General features: G+C 39.0%; 1 protein-coding gene across 1 annotated transcript in view; it reads left to right on the top strand.

Moving 5' to 3' along the window:
- The window catches only part of SCD1 (stomatal cytokinesis defective / SCD1 protein (SCD1)), a 132,458-nt gene that overhangs the window by 36,426 nt on the left and 76,939 nt on the right, over positions 1-19,093 (top strand). Inside the window, exons 6-7 of the mRNA XM_088941489.1 lie at positions 14,771-14,834; positions 15,053-15,163. Of these exons, the coding sequence (XP_088797615.1) occupies positions 14,771-14,834; positions 15,053-15,163 (175 nt within the window). The remainder of the gene's footprint in view (positions 1-14,770; positions 14,835-15,052; positions 15,164-19,093) is intronic.

Below are 19,093 nucleotides of genomic sequence, written 5' to 3' on the forward strand. Positions count from 1 at the left end.
AAATCCTCCACACATTCATTGGCAATGAGTATTTGGTCCGAAATTTGTATATCTTGGATAAAAGCCCCTTGGGATTGAGAGATTATTAATAGGAGGGCCTTTTTTAACTGAAGAGAGAGAACCTTGGCTAGGATTTTGTATTGACTTGTTACCAAGCTGATTGGCCTGAAATCCTTGGGATGGCAAGCACCAGACTTCTTTGGGATCAGTGCGATAAAAGTAGGATTTACCTCCCTGCTAACAATCTCTCTGTGATAAAATTCCTCAAAGACTTGCATAAGATTGCCCTTAATCCATTCCCAACAGTCCTGGTAAAAATCCATAGAGAATCCATTGGGCCCTAGTGCTTTAGAGCAGTCCATAGAAAAGATTGCTTGTTACCTCATCCACCTAAAATTCTTTTTACAAGTTCTTACTTATAGTACCTTCTAAAACTAGCCAGTCTAATCCTTCTAACTTCCACCTTCCTGATAGAGGCCTTCTGAAAATCGATTTAAAATGATCCACCAAGGCCTTCGCAATTTCATACTGATTAGTTAACATGCCACCCTCCAATTCTAATAGAGAGATCAAATTCTTCCTTTGCCTTCTGTTCGCAAATCATGTGAAAATATTTTATGTTCCCATCCCCTTCTTTGATCCAACGCACTCTTGATTTCTGCTTCCACTTCATTTCTTCTCTTAGGAGTGTAATTTATAACTCTCTTCTCAAATTAAATCTCTCTTCCTTATCCCCTGCTTCCACCAACCCTGACTCCTCCTTTTTATTTATTTCTTCATTTTTACTTACCAAATTTATCTTCCTCTCTTCTTATCTCCCAAACTTATTAAGATTCCACTCGACTTTCTCTTCTAGGTTCCGAAGATTCGTATGGAATCTAAGCCCTTCCCACTCTACCAGAGGATCATATTCCTCCCATTGCTCCTTGATTTTTTGCACAAACTCTAGGACTGTAAGCCACATGTTTTCGAATCTAAAAGGCTTTTGACCTTCTCCTTCTGTTCCTTGTCTAAGACATATCGGCGAATGGTCTGAAGTGATTTTGGGTAACATTTTGCCTACCAAATTAATCCAATGCTCCTCCCAATCTTGAGAAACAAGAAATTTGTCCAATTTTGAGCATAACGGATTCTCTTGGCAATTAGTCCAAGTGTACCTATTTTGTCCAATTTCAATTTCCTTCAATTCAAAAGTTTCTATAAAACTATTGAATCTCCCCATATTAGTGGTCACACTTTGCCTTGGGTTATTCGATTCAGCAACATGTCTTATCACATTAAAATCACCCCCAAGCACCACGGGCCTTGCCATAGTCCTCTTGTTAGACAATGTATGCCCTTAGCTCCAATCAGAATGATGTACATTATGACCGAGAATTCATCTGAGTGGGTGATCATAGTGACAGGATCAATCCCTTTGTCGGACAAAGCGAATGATCGGGGATGCACTCTCTCTGATGGAAACCTAAACTGCTGGCAGTTGATTTCAACCGTTGAAATTTGTTTTGCAAAATATATTTATATAGAGACACACACACACACACACACATATATATATATATATTATGGTTTCAAAATGTTTGCAAAAGGTTTTAATTCTCGGGATCCATGTGAATAGAGAGTGCAACACTATACCTTGCAGTCGAGGGAGAGGTCCTCTCTTGTTGGGCAGTGTTTGATCATTATGGGCTGAGAGGTTAAGTGTAAGACCATTGAGGGTAATACCTGATGGACTAATTTTGCATATGCCCACAGTCTTTGGGTTTTTATAAGGTGGCTTGACCCAATGAGCATTTAGTGTAAATGTTGGGCCCATTAAGAGTCCATAGTGATGGACTCAGGGGTTCATTGTCTCCTATAGTGAATTCGGCTAGGCCTTGTAACAGAGGCTGGGCTGAACCCATGTGACTGATGTGTAGATCAATGTTTGGGTCCCACGCCATACAAGGATAACCAACTAGGCAGCAGATTGAGGGGCTGGTGAGCAGATAGACTTAATGTGCCTAAAGACCAATTCGAACTGGCTTAATGAGATTAATTAAAAGAGGGTGGTTTTGGGATTTGGATCAACAGATAGGATAAGGGATTATCCCTATCCACTCAAAGAGTCTATATCCAAATAAAGATTTGGATAAGGAAACTCCTAATTAGATTAGGAAGGCTGATCTTTATCTGTAGATAAGATAAGGGATTATCCATATCTCTTAAAGAGAGTCCAGATCCAAATAAAAGATTTGGATTAGGAAACTCCTAATGGGATTAGGAGAATCTCTCTTTAAGGCTTTAAATAGAAGAGTAGGGCGAACCTCCAGAGGATCTAACAGACTGCTAGTTTCTTGAGAGAGACAACTTAGTTTGACTGCACTGTCTTCTCTCTTGCTCTTGCTGCCATAACAGTTCGATCTCCACCTGTGGGAGTGATCATGAAAGGTTCTTGATATTACCTTATGGTAGAAACTGTAATTTGAAGTCGTGCTCACTAGCCCTCCATCACATTCTTGTTGAAGAATTCGGTTCTTGCTGAAGAGTCGTCGTGATGATTTTGCTTCACCCTGCACCGTGTCATCTTCGGTGGAAACAGTTTTTGGATTTTTCCTTGGGTGTGAACACCTTCATTGGAGGTTATTATTACTTTGTATCAGGTATATCCCTCCACTCCCTTTTGGTTTCAAATCTGGTTCGGTTTGGTTTCAAAATTCATCATTTAAAATGCAGTTTTCTAAAATAAGAAATGTGAGTCCCACATGGGAGAGAAATTTTTGAAATTTCGCCCAACTTTCCTGCAGGGTTCGGCCATCCATATGATGGATCTCTCATCCCATTAGTGGTATCAGAGCCAAGTTCAAATCTTGAACCAAAATTAACCAGATCTGGATCTGCGCAAATGGGCAGAAGGCGTTCTACCCGATTTGCACAGATTAGCGTTTTCTGGGAAATTTGTTCCCAGCTTTTGGGCGATTGATTTGACATTGAATAATTATAAATCTGATTTATATTTAGAATTGATCTACATATTTTTCTTGATTTTTGGGCTGTTCATACGGTGGTGATCGAATTTTTTAATGGTGCAAGAAATCTGTGCACCTGCTGTTCTTTTCATTCTTGGTCTGTAATTAATTTTTTTTTTAATTTTTAGACGGAATGTATAGGAATTCAATTTTGATGTAATATGAATAGAAAATAGGTTTTTGTATTTTATTCCATTCGAAGTTGAAGCAGAAAGCACAAGGAGGAGAATTTCACAGATTAGGGTTCGGCCATCTGCGATTTGTAGTTTTGGAAACTGCATGCTGCGGTCTAACTTTTGTTTTGCAGGGTATCAGTCCTACGAACAACCCTCCTACTGATTCTTGATTGTCTTGTATCAGTAATTTAATTTCAGATCATGTTCTTGAATTAAAAATCAAGCCCTAAACCCATTTGAACTAGATTGGACCAAACTGGTTGGACCGAATTTGTGGCTTGATGGGGGCTGTTCTCAGCCCTAATTTTTAACTCATGGGTCTAGGAGTTGATAATTAATTGCAAGATGCAATTCAACCCACATCTATAAAACCTAGTTTTAATTTGTTAAAACTGCTTTAGCCCATTTCAGCATAAAAGCTATATGGGCTGAACTGCTCTTTGCAATTCAACCCATATACCTAGATAGTATTAATCAGTAATATTATGAATTTTTTATTGGCATTAATTTTGGGTTTTACAGTTATTTAATTGATTGGATCAATTATGATTTTCCTGCATGTGATGTATGGATGTGTGATGTGCAACGTTCATAGACCATAAGTACTTGGCCCATGCTGATTCGATAGTGGCTCTTGTGTACACCATGGTTGAATGCACAATCATTGCCATGGTGTCATTAAGATCATTGGATGATCTCCCTTCGTGGTGGGTCCCCCTCCGGCTTCCTCCCCAAGAGGAACTGTGTGGAACCCTAGCCGTCTAGGGCCCATCTAAATATGGCTTTATGAAATCCAGTGGGAGCCACTTTGGTTTGACCTAATTTAAACTAGGGCGTAATATTTCGTTCCCTCCACTGAAATATGATTGCATGTGATAGGGAGATTCATATGATGAACTCTCTAAAGGCCTTCCATCATTAACATGAAGATGGGTCCTTCAGTAATGAGGAAACACCATAAAATTGGGTTATCCATTTGTTGCTGGATCTGTCGGATTGTTTCATAAGATGATAGGAGTGTCATGGACTGATGTGGGAGGGGCTTATCCTAAAATGGATTGCTCTCTCACGGTACCTTGGCATTCACGAATATGATGGGTGAGCAATCACTGGACAGAAAGGTTTAACCTAAAATGGCGATGAACCTTGTCTGACAGAGGCCAAAGGGAAAGCTCATAAGATGAGTGGATGTGATCCTTCACAAAAGGTGGTGGGGTTATGCAGTTGAAACAGTTGGCTCCATGCACCCTATGTGATTTCCCACATTTCCAGAGACATAATTCGCAGTCTCTGTTACCGAGATAGGAGGGAAATCTCAGAGATGAACAAATGGAAATGGAACATAGATTAAAAGTCATATCTATGTAGATAACATGATTCAAATAAGTTTCTGGACTAATATTTACTTTGCCCTTTATCAGAAATGGCAAACGAACAATTCGCTAAATTGTTGGATGACAACAAGCTTAAGGGCCCAAATTACACTGATTGGTATCATAATTTTATGTTGGTCTTGATGTCCGAGAAATTGGACAAGGTAGCTAAAAACCCTGCTCCGGAACATCCGGGCGATAGGCCTTCTAAGGCCCATAGGAGGGACTATCAAGAATATGCAGAGAAAAATTCTCTTGCCTTGTGCTACATCCTCCTTAGATAATCCGATACAGCGACAACTCAATCAGATCGAATTGTATGAGGAGCTGAATCGTTCTACTCGTCAGAAGGTCTTAAAATAGTTTATGACCGCACAAATGTCCAAGAGCCAACAAGTTCATGACCATTGTCTTAAGATGATGGGATACATCAATGAACTGGAGGCTCTTGGATCTAGGCTAGATCATGTCACCAAGGTTGATGCCATCCTCAACTCTTTGCCTCCTTCCTTCAATCAGTTCATCATGAACTATAACATGAACAAGCTAAATGTTAGCATCCAGTAACTCAACAATATGTTGCAGAGGGCCAAAGAACTGATAAAGAAGGATGAGCCCATTGCCATGCTTGTTGATGGTGGCAAATCAGACAAGAAGAAGAAAAAGGCAAAGAAGAAGCCTCAGAAGAAAATTAGCAAGCCCAAAAGGTAGAGAAAGGACAAAGCATCAGATGCTTGTCACTTCTGCAAACAGGCCGACCACTGGAAGAGGAACTGTCCTCACTACCTGGAGACCAAGAAACAAGGTAATTTTGAATCATTTGTCATAAAAAACCAATATGTTGGTAACTTCTGCTTCCTAGTGTATTGACTCCATGGCTTCCACTAATGCATGTAATACATTGTAGGGGTTCAGGACAAGCAGAAAACTGAGTGACGGAGAGGTGATTCTTTACTTGGGGACTTCTACAAGTGTTGCAGCTACAACCATAGGGACTGAGAATTGTATTTCAGAGAAGGATCAATTACATTAAAAGATTGTCTTTATGTACCCAATTTGAGAAGAAATTTGATTTCTGTTTCAAAACTGTGTGCAGATGGATATTTTGTTATCTTTAGTAATATGATTACTATCAAAAGAAATAACAAATTCCTCGCATACGGAGAACTTGAGAATGGTCTATATGTTCTCCATCCTTCTCTGGAAACAAACATAACCGAAACTACGTCGGATAATAACCCCAAGAAAAGAACCCATGGTACAGTCAATCCCACGTGCCTGTGGCATTACCGACTTGGCCACATTAACATATATCGTATCACAATGTTGGTAAAGGATGGTCATTTGGATTTTCTAACTATAGAAGATCTTCCAACCTGTGAACTTTGCCGTCAGGGTAAGATGACGAAACGACCATTTAACGGTAAGCCTGAAAGATGTACAGGAACACTTGACCTTATACATACTGATGTATATGGTCCTCTGAATGTTAGGACACGTAACCAACATGTTTACTTCATAACATTTATCGATGGTTATTCACGGTATGGTTACGTGTACCTAATGAGATATAAGTCTGAATCTTTTGAAAAGTTCAAAGAATTCAAACAATAGGTCGAGAAACAATTAGGGAGAGAAATTAAGACCCTTTGATCAGATCGATGTGGCAAGTATCTCTCTGACGAATTCAGGGACTACTTAAAGGACAATGGGATAGTATCACAACTAGCTCCTCCTGCTACACCACAACTAAACGGTATGTCAGAAAGGAGAAACCAGACTTTATTGGATATGGTTCGATCAGTTCTCGTACACTCAGAGTTACCCACATCCTTTTGGGGTTACACATTAGAGACTGCGATATACGTGCTGAACCGGGTTCCAATCAAATCAGTTCCGAAGACTCCCTATGAGCTTTGGATCGGTAAGAAACCAAGTGTAAGACACTTGAAGATTTGGGGTTGTCCGGCACATGTTAAACGAACAGGTGCTGACAAATTGGAATCCAAAACCAGTCGTTACCTATTTATAGGCTACCCCAAGGGCTCTGTGGGTTACTTATTCTATGACCCAGGAGAACAGAAGGTGTTCTGTAGTCGAAATGCCCATTTCTTGGAAGATGATTACATCTTGAACAATCATCGTCAAAAAGTTGTTCTTGATGAGGAGAACTCAGGGGTAGTGGGAGGTGTCCCACAAGCTCCAGTTAATAACCCACCTAGGAGATCTACCCAGGTTTCTTGGCCTCCAGTTCGTTTCGGCTATGACCAAGAAAATTACTTGGTGGAAGTCACGACCAGTAAGGTGGATCCCGTGATTTATACGGAAGCTATGCTGGACATAAATTCCTTGAAGTGGGTAGATGCCATGAGAGCTGAGATGGACTCAATGGAGGGTCCCGATGGTAAGGTTGACACCTACAAGGCTCGTCTTGTGGCGAAATGGTACATTCAGAAAGAAGGAATCGATTATGAGGAAACCTTTTCACCCGTGGCCACGCTTAAATCCATTAGGATCCTGCTAGCTGTAACAGCATACCATGATTACGAGATTTGGCAAATGGATGTCAAAACTGCTTTCTTGAATGGAGATCTTTGTGAAGATATCTATATGCAGCAACCACAAGATTTCATTGTTACGGGTCAGGAACACATGGTATGTAAACTAAACCGATCCATGTATTGACTTAAGCAAGCTTCTAGGAGTTGGAACATCTGGTTTGACTCTACCGTGAAACAGTTTGACTTTGAGCAAAATCCAGATGAGCCCTGTGTCTATAGGAAAACCAGTGGTGATAAGATTGCGTTCTTGGTTCTGTATGTAAATGACATTCTACTCATTGGGAATGATGTAGGAATGTTGACTATGGTGAAAGTGTGGCTTTCGCAGCAATTCTCCATGAAAGATCTTGGAGAAGCCTCTTACATACTAGGTCTTTGACTCTATAGAGATAGATCGAAGAGGATAATATGATTATACCAATCTGCTTACATTGACAAAATAGTCAAGAGATACAACATGGAGAACTCCAAAAAGGAAATGTTCCTTTCAGGCATGGAGTCACTCTCTCCAGGGGCATGTCTCCCAAGACTCCCGAAGAGATTGAGGGCATGAAAGAGGTTCCCTATGCCTCAGCCGTAGGGAGCATTGTGATGCCATGCTGTACACTTGTCCTGACATTTCTCAGGCAGTGAGTGTGGTAAGCAGATACCAGTCTAACCCAGGGCAGGAGCATTGGACCGCTGTGAGAAACATACTAAAATACCTTCGAAGGACAAAAGAATATTGTCTGGTATTCGATGGTAGTTCACTGTAGATCCAGGGGTATACTGATTCCGATTTTTAGTCAGATCTAGATGATAGAAAGTCTACATCTGGTTATATCTTCATGATAGGATCGTGTGCTGTTAGCTGGAAGAGCATCAAATAGGGGTCATAAGTAGTATGAATAACAGTCCACGACCCAAGCCGAACACATTGCCATAAGTGAGGCTGCCTAATGAATGAAGGTGTTCATTTTGGAATTTGGAATTCAGCACATCACCCATTCCACTGTTGTGTGACAACACTGGATCTACGGGAGATTGATGTTAAAAGGTAGCATCAGTGGAGAATGTGGCAGACCCATTGACTAAGCCAACTGACACAGAAAGTGTTTTAGAAACACGCGGAAAGTCTGGGACTCCGACTTGTACCCAATTAGACCTAAGTGCAAGTGGGAGCTATTAGAAGTGTATGCCCTTAGCTCCAATCAGAATGATGTACATTATGACATTTAATGTAAATGAATAAAGTACATATTTGATTTATGTTATCATGGTGTGTTTCTGTGTAATACCCTTAAACTGGACACATATGAGACTTGTGTTAGTTTAGAATCTTCACATCCGTTGGGTAGATCTGGGGAGATTTATCTTGCCAAGGCTGACACTGATGTGCCACCAAGTTGGTTGGGGTGGTCTGTCTCAGCTATCGGGGTGAGACCTGAGGTACATGCAGTGTGAGTTTTTCTTGAAACCCTGAATCGGACCAGAATTCCAATATTGCCCTGGACCTTGGAAATAGATGGGCAAAACTGGAATGTTACACTTGATCCCTAGACTCGATTATGATATTGCACTAGGTGTCGGATTGGGCTGTTTTTGATATGCCAATCTGTGAGATCCTAAGAGGGGGTCAAAACCTGGGTATGTTGGGACAGTCCGAGAATTCGTTTGAGTGGGTGATCATAGTGACACGATTAACCCCTTTGTCGGACAAAGCAAATGATCGGGGATGCACTCTCTCTGATGGAAACCTAAACTACCGGTAGTTGATTTCAACCGTTAAAATTTGTTTTGCAAAATATATTTATATAGAGATGTACATATATATATTATGGTTTCAAAATGTTTGCAAAAGGTTTTAATTCTTGGGATCCATGTGAGTAGAGAGTGCAACACTGTACCTTGCAGCCGAGGGAGAGGTCCTCTCTTGTTGGGCAGTGTTTGATCATTATGGGCTGAGAGGTTAAGTGTAAGACCATTGAGGGTAATACCAGATGGGCTAATCTTGCATCTGCACACAGTCCTTGGGTTTTTATAAGGTGGCTTGACTCAAGGACCGTTTAGTGTAAATGTTGGGCCCATTAAGAGCCCATAGTGATGGACTCAGGGGTTCAATGTCTCCTATAGTGAATTCGGCCAGGCCTTGTAACAGAGGCTGGGCTGAACCCATGTGGCTGATGTGTAGATCAATGCTTGGGTCCCACGCCATACAAGGATAACCAACTAGGCAGCAGATTGAGGGGCTGGTGAGCAGATAGACTTAATGTGCCTAAAGCCCAATTCAAACTGGCTTAATGAGATTAATTAAAAGAGGGTAGTTCTGGGATTTGGATCAGAAGATAGGATAAGGGATTACCACTCAAAGAGTCCAGATCCAAATAAAGATTTGGATAAGGAAACTCCTAATTATATTAGGAAGGCTGATCTTTATCTGTAGATAAGATAAGGGATTATCCTTATCTCTTAAAGAGAGTCCAAATCCAAATAAAAGATTTGGATTAGGAAACTCCTAATGGGATTAGGAGAATCTCTCTTTAAGGCTATAAATAGAAGAGCAGGGCGAACCTCCAGAGGATCTAACAGACTGCTGGTTTCCTGAGAGAGACAACACAGTTTGACTGCACTGTCTTCTTCTTTCCTGCTCTTGCCACCATAACAGTTTGATCTCTACCTGTGGGAGCGATAAAAAAAGGTTCTTGATATTACCTTTTGGTAGAAAAGGTAATTTGAAGTCGTGCTCACTAGCCCTCCATCACATTCTTGTTGAAGAATTCGGTTCTTGCTGAAGAGTCATCGTGCTGATTCTGCTTCATCCTACACCGTGTCATCTTTGGTGGAAGCAGTCTTTGGATTTTTCCTTGGGTGTGAACACCTTAATTGGAGGTTATTATTACTTTGTATCAGGTATATCCCTCCACTCTCTTTTGGTTTCAGATCTGGTCCGGTTTGGTTTCAAGATTTATCATTGAAAATGCAGTTTTCTAAAATGGGGAATGTGATTCCCATATGGGAGAGAGCAATTTTTGAAATTTCGCCCAACTTTCCTGCAGGGTTCGGCCATCCATATGATGGATCTCTCATCCCTTCACTTCTCACACCTGCCAACTCTTCTCACATCTCATTCCTTTCCCTATACGAGTTAGGCCCATATACATTTGTTAGCACCCAACTAAATTTGTCATTTACACTATGCAATTTCACAGACATTGAGAATCTTTCTATTAAATCCTCCACACATTCCACGGTCTCCTCATTCCATAGAGTAACTATCCCTTCTGAAGCACCACAAGATGGAGCCTTTGGGCAACATGTCTTATCACATTAAAATCACCCCCCAAGCACCACGAGCCTTGCCATTGTCCTCTCACATCTACCAACTCTTCCCACATCTCATTCCTTTCCTGTAGACCCATATACATTTGTTAGCACCCAACTAAAATTGTCATTTACACTGTGCAATTTTATAGACATTGAGAATCTTTCTATTAAATCCTCCACACATTCCACGGTCTCCTCGTTCTATAGAGTAACTATCCCTCCTGAAGCACCACAAGATGGAGCCATGGCCCATCCAATGCCTCTACTTCCCCAGACACTTCTTACCCACCTCCTATCAATGTTTTGTGCCTTTGATTCTTGTAACAGCACCTCATCTGGCTTTTCTCTCCTTAATACTTCCTTTATGAGCTTTCTTTTCGCTGCCTTCCCTAATCCTCTTACATTCCAACTTACAAACTTCATTATAACACCACAACGCTTAGCCCCTAGCTTACCTTTTTAACTTTCTACCTGTCCTTCCGCTCTTCTCCCCTTCCTTCACCCTCTTTCCCCACCCATATCTGAGTTTTTCTACCTCCTTGCCCTTCCTCTTACATAATCTTCCCCTGTCAACCACCTTCACCAACCTTGGGCTCTCTTTGACAATGGCTTCCTGCTGTAGCATCTACAGAGACATCACTTGCATCATTAGTAACCAAAAGCGAATTCACACAGTTACCTTGGTTACCCTGTAAACCTGGGGAGGAAGTGGGAGGACTTGGTATTGGCTCAATAACAACTTTCCTTAAACCCGAGTTGAAGAGTGTTGTAGGTTGGTCACCATCTGGCTGAATCACGTGGGATTTGCCTGAGTCTGAAACCTTAGACTTAAAATTTCAACTGCCTCCGTTTCTTTACAGGCTTCCTCGAATTAAGTCATAAAGCTCTGTAGAACTTTTGAAATCAAACCCCACCCAAAACTATTTTTTCCTTAAGTGAAGCAAACTAGTTGCTTTCTCCCTGTTCCAAAGTATTCAAACAGAGCTATGAAGTTTACTTTTTCATTCTTCTTTCTTTCTGCAATGAATCTCCTTCCATCTACTTCTCTTGACCTCTTAAATTCTTTTTCCAAATGCAAACATAAAGAATCATGAACAAAATTCTTGAACCAAGCAATAGTCTCAAAACCAACAAGCAATACCATAGCTATTTTCAACGATACTTTGAGATCCCCAAACAGGAAACTTTTTGTTTCTATCTTCTCCAGCCTCCATATCAGCTGCCTGAGGGCTCACCAAACCTTATGCCTCCATGTAACTTATTCTATGCTTTGATGCTTGGATATTAGCATGGTGCAATTAATTTTAGGTAATCAAATGAAAATCTAGCTTAAGCTTCTATTTCAATATATATATATATATGTGTGTATATGTATTTTTTTGAAGATCAACAAAGAAAAATTTTATTCATAAAACAGAAAGATACAAAGTTTTGGTGACAAGGGAGTCACCCCATCGCTAACGAAGAAAGACTCAAAGAAGAAACACCAAGAAACACAAATGGATTTAAACATTCAAAGTGTCCCAAAATTCAGTTTAAAAATCTTCTTTACTTAAGCCTTCGAATTCGGGCAAAACTAAAACCCAACCAACAATCCTTTAGCTAGTGGGGGTCCATCCTTCCCTGTTAAAGAGGTGTGGAGTAAACCTATCCCGCCTAAGATTGGAAGTTTCTGTTGGGAAGCATACCTGGAAAGAATCAGCAGTTGTGACTTACTTTAAAAGAAAAGACCAAAGAGCTGTTTGTCCCCTTACTGGTGCTATCTCTGTAAGGTCGACAGTGAGAATTGCTACCATTTACTAATCTCCTGTACTTTTATTAAAGGTTTATGGGAATGGTTTTCCTTGTTTGGATGCAGGTGGAACCCGCCACCAGATGTGAAAAGGTTATTTGCACCTTTGTTTTTCAGACTGCCAAAGAAAAGGAGAAGAATGATGTGGCATTGTGTAAGGGCTGCTGTCATTTGGACCATTTGGGAAGAAAGAAATTCCAGAATATTCTCTGGTAAGGAGAGGGGCAAGGAAGCTATTCTAGAGGTAATTTGTATCAGGGTAATACATTGGCTTAAATCTATGGAGCTATTCAATAATGTGTCATCGGATGACCTGTTAAGAAAGTGGAGAGAAGTTGCTTTTTCAGCCCCCGGTAAAGAAGTAGTAGTTCCAGTTTGATCCCCCTCCTAGTGGCTGTTACAAACTGAACTTTGATGGAAGCAGTTTCAGCAACCCAGGGCCATTGGGTATTGGGGGTGTTCCAAGATATGAGAAGCGGACAATAATTGCCTTGTTCTCAGGTCCAATTGAACCTGGCGACTCTCTTAGAGCTGAGATCTTGGCGGCATTGGAAGGTGTTCAGTGAGCTAAAGAGTTAAACTTACAAAAGTTAATCATTGAAGGGGACTCCAAGCTGGTGGTGGAGTGGCTGAAGGAAGATAAAAATGGGATGTGGAGGTACAGCAATGAAAAGAAGAGATTCAATTGGTTAACTAGAAACATGGAAATTGAAGTAAATTGGGTCAAGAGGTGTTCTAAATCCTTTGCTGATGGGTTGGCAAAACAAGGGGTAAACAGGATACATTGTTTTGGTCTCAACTGTAATGTTTTAGCTTGTTTTATTTGTTGTTGAGGGAGATAAGAAAGGTCATCTCCCCTTGTATCTTTATCTGTTAATGAAATCCTTGTTATTGATAAAAAAAAAAAATCCTTGAACTGATGACAGCCCCCAACTCTCTGTTGCTTCTCAATCTATTCTTGAAAGTTCTCTTATTTCTTTCCTTCAATGTTTTAAAACGCGGAGGCGTGATGTGAGGCGTTCCACTACCTAGAGCCATGAGGCGTAGTTTAGAATGCAAGAGGTGTAAGGAGGTGTAAGCCTCCCGAACACAAGGAGGCTTCCTTAAGAGGAGGGGGGTTAGGGGGAGGATGAAGAGGAAGGAGGGATCTCAGTTTTTCTTTATTTTTAATAAAAATCTTTTATATTAAGAAGAATAAAGATGCATAACATTAGTTGAAAGGGGTGCGACAAGACCCCCCTAACTCAAAAAAAAAAAAAAACAAATTGGGCTGCATCGAAAAGGGGGTGGGTGGTGGGGGTCTGGGGGGTGAAGTCCCCCAGCCGAAGGGGCAGGGGGCAAACCACTTTCTTTCCCTTTATCTTTTCTTCCCTTCCCTTTCCTTTTCTCTTTTTTCTCTTCTCTTTCTTTTTCTTTCTCTTCCATTTCTTTTCCTTTCCTTTCCTTTCCTTTTTTTTTTCCTTTTTTTTTTCTGTCTATTTATATAAGATGTGCACGAGGCATAAAACATTGCTTTCCTACCACACCTCCCAATATACAGCAAAAGGAACACAAAAACATTCTCACTTCCACCTCTTGAAGTTTCGCCAACAACCCCACACATTCCTCTATCTCCCAGTCCAACAAAGGTCTTCTAAACTTGGACACCCACCACTGAACCATCGTAGAGATCATGACATTGAGAAATATTTGTGGATCATATGGAATTTGGGGAATTCTACAGAAGATCATCTCATTAGGCTTTCCCTTATTCCATAACAATGAACTAGCATTAGACAACTACTTGATAGTGCAGACAAATTCAATATTTCATACTATATATATATAATAAATAATATAAATATAACATTTTATATTTATATAATTATATATAATATAAAAATTTAATATATGATTTAACAGTGGATATGGCTTTAAATAGAACAGATTGGTGAAACAGGAATCATGTGGCCGGCCCCATATAGTTGGGATAAGGCATGGATGATAAATTTATATCTGTAATAAATTTAATATTTAATATTTTGTTAATTTATTATATAAGCTAAAAAGTAATTAATATTTATTTTTTAAAAATGAAGCAGAATCGGATTAAATCCAATCCAATTACATCTCTGGTGGCTGGTAGCTTTCAGTCTTTCTTTTGGTTTGGAGAGAGGGTCCTTGGGAGTGTTTTTTTTTTTTATTTATATGTTGAGGGTGTGGAAATGAGTTGTGGTAGGGTGAGGTGTTGTTTTCTTTCTTCTCTCCAGTGACTTCTAGTCACCTTTCTTGTAATTTCTGTTTTCTTTTTAATAAATTTTATTTTACTTTCTTAAAAACAAGAGATTTTGCACTTGGTGCAAGTCAGTAGGCAATCAACTTGGTTAAATGCAACTTCCTAGTGCCTAGTTGTTGAGTAGTCTGTGGTTTTCACTTGAAAACTATGCTATATTTATATCTAGTAGATGATTGTCCTGCTTATTTAAAATTAAATATGATTGCCTCCTTGCCCTCTCTTCTCTTCTCTCTCTCTCTCTCTCTCTCCTTATGGGATTGTTCTTTTATTCTTTTCTGGCAGGTATTCACTATTAACACTTGTATCAGAAGCTATCTGCCATTTAATTTATCCATTCAGGTGGCAGGTGATTTTTTGAAGCACCCTTCATTTATTTATGTAGTATAGTCCTGTATATGTGTTCATAATTCTATGATGGCTTCATTTCAGTGGTAGGGTTTACATCTGACCCTTGGACAACCAGGGATTTTAATTAATACTCTATATGCTTATACAGAAGAGATGTTTTTATTTGTTTCCTTGATTGCCTTCTGATTACAGTTTTTCTCCTTTGTTGTGCTGAAGCATGTCTATATTCCATTGTTATTTTTCAATGGAGTTGACTACATTGATGCTCCTACACCATACATGATGGGTCTCCATTCAGGTGTTGACACATCTGGTCTGGCTGATGGTGTAAGTATCTGACCTTTGAGATAAGTATGGACAACTTTTCTACATTGCTTCTTGTCATGCATGTTCCCATGTCTCTTATCAGAGGTTATGGGCTTTCTTTTTCATTGGTGAACTAAGCAACTAGACCATGGAGCAGGAACGGGAACAGTAGTGTAGGACTTAAAATATGGGAAACTCCATGATTTAGGAGCAGCTATGGATAATTTGTTTGTGTATATGTGCATATATATATTTTTTTATTTCATATTTGCATATTATGCACTATATACATGTATTATCAATTTACCATAAATATACATTAAACAAGAATAAAAGGACATTTAGTTATGATAGAGAGATCCAATCTAGGTTTGTGATCCCTCCCATATAGGATCTATCAAGTTAAGATGGATAATCTTTTGGGTAATTTGGAAGCAAGGTGCAAATGTTAAAAAAAACCAAAAAGTTAAAAAAAATATTTAAAAATTTGCAAAAGTGTAAAAAAATTCAAAATAAATTAAGAAAAATATAACAATTAATATGAATTAAAAATATAAACTTTAATTTTAAATTAAATATATTAAAAAGCTTATTAGCTCAAATTAATATACATAACCATAGCATATAAATATTTATAATGAAAATGCAAAAAATAAAACCAAATATAACACATAAAACATATTCAAGTATGCCAAACTTTCAATTTCTTTATTTATTTTCTAACTGCATTATTTCAAATAGATAATATGATGTTCAACGTGTTTTATTTCTAATTCTATGAGCCGCCTTTGTACCAAGCCTTTTGAGGCAAGTCCAAACAAATGTGTGTTAGGGTCTTAAATTCTTAATCCCTACAAAAAAAGGTTTTATAATTTTAGTTACCTTTTGGAAAATATCATTTATTAGGAAGAACGAAAGAATGTCATTAGCAAATAGGGGGTTCTCAGAGCTGAGGAGAGTAGGATGGGGTGATGCCGCTCCTATCTCTCCTAAGAGGACATTGCATTTCATTGTGCTTGATTACTTCAGATTGGATGTAGAAGGTGGTTCACAGGTTATAGTGGGATGGTTGAGAGGGGAGCAGGAGCCCTTGGGTATATTGGTATTGTGTTAAAGAAGTCAAATCATTAGTAAACAAAGGGAACATCTTTTCTTGATCAATAACAGAGGGAACATCATTAATAAAGAGTTGTTTGGGGCAGCATTTGGTCTTTGTTATTGTTGGAAAAATGTAGGGGGAAGTGGGTACATCTTATGTAAATTTTGCTTTTTTTTTGGTGTATTTCTTATTTAGTGGGTGATTGCTTATGACTTTTTTTGGATCTTCATTATTATTTGTTTAATGAAAATTTCTTTTTTATTTACTATAAACAAATCTCATTCCACTTCATTAGGAGATCTGCTAATAATATAGCTGATTCTTTATCCAGAGACAGGATTCGTAGGGAAGGCTTATATTGGGGATCTGCACTTACTAGAGCAGATTTGGGTGTATAGGCAAGCTTTAGTTACAGCTTGGGTTCACTTTTTTTTCCCTCTCCTTCTCTCTATTTGCTTATTAACAAAGTTCATCCTATTACCGGTTGAGGGAGAGAGACTGTTGGAACTTGAAAGATGTATTAGTTTTGTCCCTGTCCTTTTTGTGGTAGAAGGTTTTCTCCCATCTTGAAAAAGTAGAACTGAAAGCAGGCTTTGTATGCCCTGTAAAAGGTACACCTAGAAATAGATTTTAGCCAACCATATGGCGTAATGGTGATACAAGAATGGGTGCCAAAACTGAAACCCGTTAGAAGTGGCCAAATGGCTCCTCTTCAGAATGCATGCCCCAAACAAATTCTTGTGTGGAGCAATTCTCACTTTTGCTCATTTTATTAATTGTATGTCATCTTGCAACTTGGGTTTTAAGGCCCTCTTCAGAATTTCCTTCCTGATTGTCCCTTGTTTAATTTAACTGCTTTGTGTCTTTGGGTGTATCCGCATTGCTCATATTTTGAGTTCATCTTGTTCTAGGTTCAATCCTAAGTTTGTCTGTTGTGTATTACTTTTTTCTTGATAGGTAATTGTAAAGAGGTTTTATTAAAATGAGACAAAAAGATATATACAATAGAACAAACAACCCTAGAGAGGTATAAGCTGCCACCTCTCAAAGTAATACAATTCTTGGATACTCTCATACTCAAAATAGGGTATTAGATCTTTGACCCATTTAATGGGAAAAAATGTTTTTGTTGATTTTATCTTTTGGGTATTAGTTCCTTTCTTTTCCCTCAATCTCTTTAGGGGGAGCCATAGACTCAGTCAAGTGAAGAGAGGTTGTGTCCTATTCCGCAGCCAATGCTGATATCAAGCCCTGAGATGCAGGGGTAGTCAGAGGAAGAGGCCAACAACAATAAATTCAAGTGGATATGAGGAAGATAAAGGTTGCATCCCTAGGGGCCAAACCACTCAATCTCATCTAAACCAAATAACCCATCTATTCATCCATTATGCTTGATCTTGACATGCCTATTGTTGTCAACAGAGAAAAGAAAAACAAGCCTGTACTTCACACCCCATTTCTCAATTCGTGTTGATACTTTATCTCCTACTTTCCATGCATTTATTACCTCCCTTTTCTGGTGTCTTTATTCCATCTAGTGTCAAAGATACTTTATATCACCCTAAGTGGAAAGGGGCAATGATTGAGGAGATGGAAGCTTTTCTCATAAAGATAGTTGATTTCCCCATTGGTAAGAGACTGGTAAGCTTTAAATGGGTTTTTACTACTTAGCAGATATGTGATAGTTTTGTGGACAGGCATAAGGCAAGGTTAGTGGCCAAAGGCTTTATCCAAGGTTATGGAGTTGATCATGGGGAGACACTCTCCAGTTGCTCAAATAAATACTGTTAGAGTCTATTTGTTTCTTGCAGTGAGCATGGCATTGAATATGCTGTGGTTGGACACTTGGACCAATGAAATTGTGTTGTGATAATAAAGCAACCATTAGTATTGTCCATGATCTTATGCATATGATCATATGAAGCACATTGAAGTGGACAGACACTTTGTTCGGGAAAAAGTTGCTTGTAATGAAATTTGTCTATCATTTGTAATTCCTAATAAAATTCTAGCTTATATTTTAACTAAGGCTATATCCAAAAATAAGCTAGTTAGGGTGCTTTACAAGCTGGGTACGCATAACATGTATGTACCAGCTTGAGGGGGAATATGTTAAAAGATAGGTGTTATCTTATCAAATTATTGTAGGGTGCTTTGTATTGTAACCAAGGGCAGAAGGGTCCCCCCACTTATGTCCTTGCTCCTTATCTTTTAATGAAATGATTCTGTTATTGATAAAAAAACATCATCTTTCTTTCTCCTCTCTCCTATATTCTTTTTTTTTTTTTTGATCAGTGTTGACATTTAGAATTTTATTAATGATGAAAGGTAGCATGCAAGTTACAAGATATAATACTTATATGCAGAGCACAAAACGAAAAGAAAAGAAAAAGTCTGTTACAGTTCACAACTCTGATCCATTAATAACAGCTACATATGCAGGATTCTTAATCCAATGGGTGTTCACCCCACCACATTTCCTGCCTTCCCACACCCTCATGAGCAAGGGAATCTATCCGAGAGTTAGCAGACCTAGGGGTCTAGTAAATTTCTTCTTGCATCCTCCAACATAGATGTCTAGCTTCCCATCTCATATATCTAAGGATTCCTTCTGCTTCACCTCTTAGGCAACTTATAATTGATTTTGACTCTTCCCTGCTAACAGTCTTGAGTAATTATGAGTACTGGTTAATCTCAATTCTCAACCCCTGCAGAATAGCCAGTAATTCAACTGTAGTGGAGTTGCCAAAATCAATTGGTCCAGCATACGCAAGAATAACCCCCTATGTGATTCCTAAATGGTTCACCAATGGCTGACTCCTCTTAGTTACCAAGACTACAATTGTCAAAAT

Source organism: Nelumbo lutea, chromosome 4 (genome assembly GCF_056320005.1).
Source record: "Nelumbo lutea isolate HS-2025 chromosome 4, American lotus-T2T, whole genome shotgun sequence".
NCBI lineage: Eukaryota > Viridiplantae > Streptophyta > Magnoliopsida > Proteales > Nelumbonaceae > Nelumbo > Nelumbo lutea.